Source organism: Galleria mellonella, unplaced genomic scaffold (assembly GCF_026898425.1).
Source record: "Galleria mellonella isolate WM207_F2 unplaced genomic scaffold, CSIRO_AGI_GalMel_v1 utg300, whole genome shotgun sequence".
Classification (NCBI taxonomy): Eukaryota; Metazoa; Arthropoda; class Insecta; order Lepidoptera; family Pyralidae; genus Galleria; species Galleria mellonella.
In genome coordinates, this window is record NW_026442068.1 from 1,046,398 (window position 1) to 1,052,397 (window position 6,000).

The 6,000-nt window shown below is 32.1% G+C and overlaps 1 protein-coding gene across 1 annotated transcript in view; it reads right to left on the reverse strand.

Moving 5' to 3' along the window:
- Positions 1-5,595, reverse strand: part of LOC113523394 (nose resistant to fluoxetine protein 6-like) — a 43,813-nt gene extending 38,218 nt beyond the window's left edge. The window contains exon 1 of the mRNA XM_026909351.2: positions 5,248-5,595. Within this exon, the coding sequence (XP_026765152.2) occupies positions 5,248-5,542 (295 nt within the window). The 5' untranslated portion in view covers positions 5,543-5,595. The remainder of the gene's footprint in view (positions 1-5,247) is intronic.
- Positions 5,596-6,000: the final 405 nt, after the last annotated feature.

Consider the following 6,000-nt stretch of genomic DNA (forward strand, 5'->3'; position numbering starts at 1 on the left):
ACTTGTTGATATAGTTTTCTATAGTTGAAAGAAATAAAAAAATTGATTAAGTAATTTTTAAGTTTATTTATTACAAACAAACAAAAATCAAATCTTTCCTCTTTATATTTTTTTTACGCAACTTAGAATGGCAAACAAGCTAACGGCCCACCTGATAGAAAGTGGTAACCATTGCCTATAAACATGAGCAGTACTGTGAACATAACAGAGTAAATTATAGTTACTCCTCTATATCTTGTAAATTGCCCTTCAAACCGAAACACAGCCATGCAAACATTACTGCTTTAAGGTAGAAACACGAATGGGACAGTAGTGCCCAAGCAAACCACTTTTGTACAAAGTTTCCCTCTGGTATAGATTAGTAAAGATATAAGGATTACCAAAAGATTTTCTATTTGCCTGTATTTCTGTAAAAATCTTTTAAAAAATCTTAAATTTTCAATTGCCGATTGTTGCGTATTTTGTCGATGAGACTAAGTACAACAATTTTTATGATAATAAAATGCTACGAATTGTAAAAAAAAACCCAAGATATTTTCCAAATAATTGTGACCTTGTGGACTGCGTAGTTGTTAATTGAAATTTGCTCGGTGTATCAGAGCGGATCGAGTACGTATCAAGACTTCTGATTAGTATGTTACACGTATCAATGACATATGATCTAATCCTTAATGCCGATATTATAAGTAGTAATATAAACTGTCAAACGTGATACACACAAATGGATATTTACATTATAATTTGGAACCGATAAAGTATCGCAAATAAAGTTTAACTCATAAAAACTTATTCATAAAAACGTCAGACGTTTTATAAACCTATTTTAGCTATTGAACTGTTTTGTCTCCTTCTTTTGTGCTAAATTCTTAGTTTGAATGAAAGTGACAAAGCACTGTAATAGTAAAAATAGGTTACAAACTTATTTTAGTGTTTTTATGAATAAGAGTGAAGGGTTTAGTTTTTATGTATAAGAGGTCAGTTTAAAAAAAGCAAAGCAAAGTAAATCAAGATGGTAAATAACAAGAAAAAGTAGATTTTTCCTGTTTTTTTTTTACCATCTTATACAGTATTCTGTTACATTTTGTTTATTTTTCCCTTTTCCTGATTGAAATAGCTATCATGTTAAATAAATAATCATGTTATACCTGAATTAAATTTTTCCTGGCAAATTGATATCCAGGAGAGATGATATAAATTAGCCTCCACGGATTCCTGATTTAACCCCTATGGACTTTTCCTGTGGGGTTACGTTAAACCATAAGTTTATGCCAACAAACCGACTTCCTTGGCACAATTAAAAGAAAATATCCATCACGAAATGGCAGCCATCACGGACAATACATGCCGAGCCGTCATAGAAAATTTTAGAGCTCGATTAAATGAATGCCGTGAACGCAACGGACTTGGACGATATCATTTTCAAGGAATAAATTCCCAAAAAGTGTATTTTAACATGTAATAAATATTTTTTAATGAACTCCTTGTTTAATTTTTTATCGATTTTTAAATGTGAACTTTCTTTTGAGTCACCTTGTATTTGTAACAATAAATTTATAAATGAAGCCTATCTCGATTCAATAGGAATTTATCATGTTTAAATGGATAATTAATGTGGAATTGTAACTAACCTTATAATAGATGAGATTTTTAATTTAATTGTAATTTTGTGTGTATATTAAAAAATATCTTTATTAGTTTTGAAATGAAGTTAATGACTATAACTGATGCCCGCTGGGGGAAAGGGATTGTAAGTAATGGAGACTAAGAATCCCATTGCTAGCAATATACCCAATCAGGTCGACCTCCTCGCGGTTCCCCCTTCATTCTCATCTATCACCCTTCACTGGTGCTCCGCCAGCGTATCCCGTTAGTGCAGGCAGAGTTACCATACCATTTTCACCCATCAAAAAAAAACTGATGCCCGCTACTTCGCCTGCATAAAATTAAGTTTTATATTTATTACTTGAAAAATGGTTGATTTCTTATATAAACTTTCGTCCTGTAATTTGTTCCTATAAAATTTTACTGTTATGTGACAAAATGTAGCCTATGGCTAGGTTCAATATATATCTGTACCAAAATCCATTAAATTGGTTCAGTGGTTTAGTCATGAAAGAGTAATAGACAGACATACAGAGTTTCTTTTGCAATTATAGTATTTGAATGGAGAAAACAATAGCCATATTGAATCGAAAATAAGGTTTATTGTTTATAAGAGTTATATAATAATAAGAAATAACAAGTAGTTTAATAGAATTTTTGATACTTTAGGTTATATTATTGCAATTTACTTAGGGATAAAATTTTTTTTTATGAAATATAGTCAATGTTATTCGCTGATTATCAGCGAATAAATAAATTAATTTTGCAGTAAGATCGATAATATTTAAATTCAAGAGATAAGGATCAGACAAATATTTACATAGGATAAAAGTACTTTAGGTGGGTAATAATTGTTTATATTTCATTCTAACAGTACCCCGTGGCTTCGCCTATGTGAATGCGTACGTAAAGTATTTCACATGCTAAGTTAGGATATAACCTATTCGTGTAACAAATTTCATTGAAATCCGTTCAGTAGTTTTTGAGTGTATCAAACACACAAACAATCAATCAAATCTTCCCACTTTAGAATATTAGTATAGATAATAAAGATACAATGTGTTCTATTGTACTTGCCTACCCCAATGGGAGAGAGGCGTGACAGATATGTATAGATATAATGTTTTGTATGTATGTGATAATATATTTAACTAGTTTTACAAACAGTAATAAGGATTAGATTCTAAAAAATCTGATCGTGTGACTAGAATGAATTTAAAAGTTATTTCATTCGACTGAGATTCGATCCCGGATTCTCATTTAACATACATATGTTGTTCACAATATAAACGTATAAGCGTTTTATAAAACTGTACAGTATTTCATTATTAATGCTATTTATTTGGAGGAAAAGGGATTGTTAGCAATGGAAACTGAGAATCCAATTGCTAGCAATATACCCAACCAGGTCGACCTCTTCGCGGTTTTCCCTGGAAACCATCATGGTTAATTCCTGATGAATTCATCATGATGGGCTAACTGGCCTGTTTTCATTCTCATCTATCACCCTTCACTGGTGCTCCGCCAGCGTATCACGTTAGTGCAGGCGGGGTTACCATACCATTTTCACCCATCAAAAAATATGCTGTTTATTTTTAAAATAAAGCACACTTTTGGTAAACAATGTTGGTTGATTTATAACTTTATTAAGTAGACGATTTGTAACCGACTTCAAAAAAGGAGTTTCTTAATTTAGTGGCCCTTTTTTGTTTGATACCTCATAATTCCATGAGTTATAATTAATTTAAACATTTATTTTTTTGTAAAAGGAGATATAATACAGACTAGTTTCATAGACATTTTATCAAAATCATTCAAGTAGTTTAGTTTTCAGAACAAAATATATTTTATGTGGATTACAATTTTATTAGACTGTCCAATTTTTTATTTATATAAAAATTGTTAATTGTTATGGAGTTAACTTCGGATAATGTATAAATTAGAAACAGTAGGTATTCTGTATTGATTCGGACATGTGATATGTTTGGACAAATGATAGATAAAACGTTGAATATCTATTCTTTCTTATCTTATTCTGTGGGTGACGTAAGAGGCGATTAAGGTTACTTAATTGTGGAGGGATGGGCAGTAGCGTCCCTCTTAAAACGTCACCAGCACAATTACTAGCAAAGCACCCCATAGGGGGTGACCTATGTTCAGCAGTGGACATTTAACGGTCGATACAATGACGACGATGATCTGTTTTTTCCAACTTTTATCTGAATAATTTGTATGTTTGCTTGAACGCGCTAATCTGTAGAACTAACAGTAGAAACTAAAAAATAATTTTGCATTATATAGCTTATTTCATGACGAATGTTATAAGGTATTTTATATCACGATAGGATCGGATCGGACGAAGCCGTGGGATACAGCTAGTGATTAGACAAAACGTATCCCATCTGTGATAGGAATCAAGAGATCAAGAACCGGCATATCTATTATTGAGGTCTTAGCGTGAAGATATTAACTTGTCCCTATTTTCTACGTTCGAAGTATGTAATTACAATGTTACAAATATATATATATATATATATATATATATATATATATATATATATATATATATATATAACATCAAGTGCTATTATACCGAAGTATTAGGTATCGAATGCGAATTTAGACTAATCGATATGTAGGTAAATGAAAATACATATTAGTGATGTTAATGGACGGTTTTCACAGTTAACCCAAATTTCTTGATTCGTAGTAGTTTAAGCAACTTCAAAACAAATGGGGTTTTTAACTCGACAGGTTTATTTTGTGTGCGTTATGTGATATTTTCTTTGATTCGGAGCACACATGTCATTGCTTCAGTGTCGCGGGTGCTCCTGGGGGTTGGGAAGGGGGAGGGGTAGTCACTCACCGTCAGATGAGCCGCATGATCGTTTTATACTGTATTATAAAAACAATTCTGAATGGATTTTGGTGATGCTTTTTTCAATTGATAAGGCTCATTTTTGTTGACTGACGTTTGTTTTCTGTTTATTTTATGTGTAACTAAATCTGTTCGTGATAACGAAGGAATTAGGTACCGGTAAGCTTGATTTAAAAATTATAATGTAATAGCCATCCCATCGTTGTGCAGTTTTGGTTTCCCGTAGAATTATTTAATTTTAGAATTTATTTTTTACTGAATTCGTTTTAGATATTCACTTGTAAATAGATTTTAAACAATTAGCGTGGTTAGTTATTAATAATATATTTAATATATTTTTTTACGTGTATTTGTAGATGCAAAATTAAATTGTTTTTATAACCTATACTAAATATTTTTTTTTATAAATTTCGATACTAATATGAACGAGTAATCGCAGAAAAGTGAACTTTAATTGTGAATATTTTGTTAACATAATTAATAGAAGGTATTTTATGTTATAAAAATATGCATAAGTAGAATAGTAAGTAAGAAAGGCATGCAAATTGCAATGTAGGTGTAAAAGTTACCAACGAATGAAAGTTGCTTATTTAATAAAATATTATTAATACTGTATTTAAAAATGCACTCAATAATTTGTAATATAAATATTCGTGATTGAAACATAGCTGACACATATATGTATGTGTTACCACAATTTTGTAAATACAAACAAATGCAGTTTCGATATACCCACATGCCAAGCGTAATACGTAAATGAATATTACTTTTCAACGCCCACAATTCCAGTTTTTCCAAGCTGTCAATGTAATGTTGACTGTCCCGGCGGCATTGTTCGCTCGTCCCGTTCTTCGGCACCACAACCCTCGGGAATCTATCCCACACGTCTAGAATATTGAAACGCGGGCTCTCTTCGGCTGTATGGTTAAGGCCGAACTTTATTAACGTCCCATTGAACAGACTTTCTGTGAGAATACTTTTATCTGATAACGTTAGTTCGATGCACTCGCGTGCAGCAACTACGGCTGCGCAGAGGAGCAGTACGCATGCGCGCGCAGCCATGATGCTCGACTCAATGGTAGTGCGCGAGCGCACCAACCGTATTAACTCGTCTGCGAACTATTGATCACCTGTGACAATGACACGATACGATACGTCGGACAATAGGATTGTGAAATTCATTTACTTATTTATGTATATACTTGATCTCGTAGCTGTTTATTTCATAAAAACAATTGTTTTTCAATAATAGTGATTTGTTTTAGGGATAGGTCCTGTTTTCTGGGCCAAGTTTGTCCGCATGAATTGATTGGTGGACTGGTCTTATTCCACACACAGTATTCATAAAATACATAGGTATTTTATATAAATACTAGCTGTTTCCGTGAATTTCTCTGCGTGGTTGACAAAATTAAGTAAATTTGTTGAAAAAAAAAACTGTTTAGTCTTCTATCGCCTATTGTAGGACCTTTTTTCAAGCTTGAGCAAAGAATAAACACCTAATAGCGTTAAATTTTTAT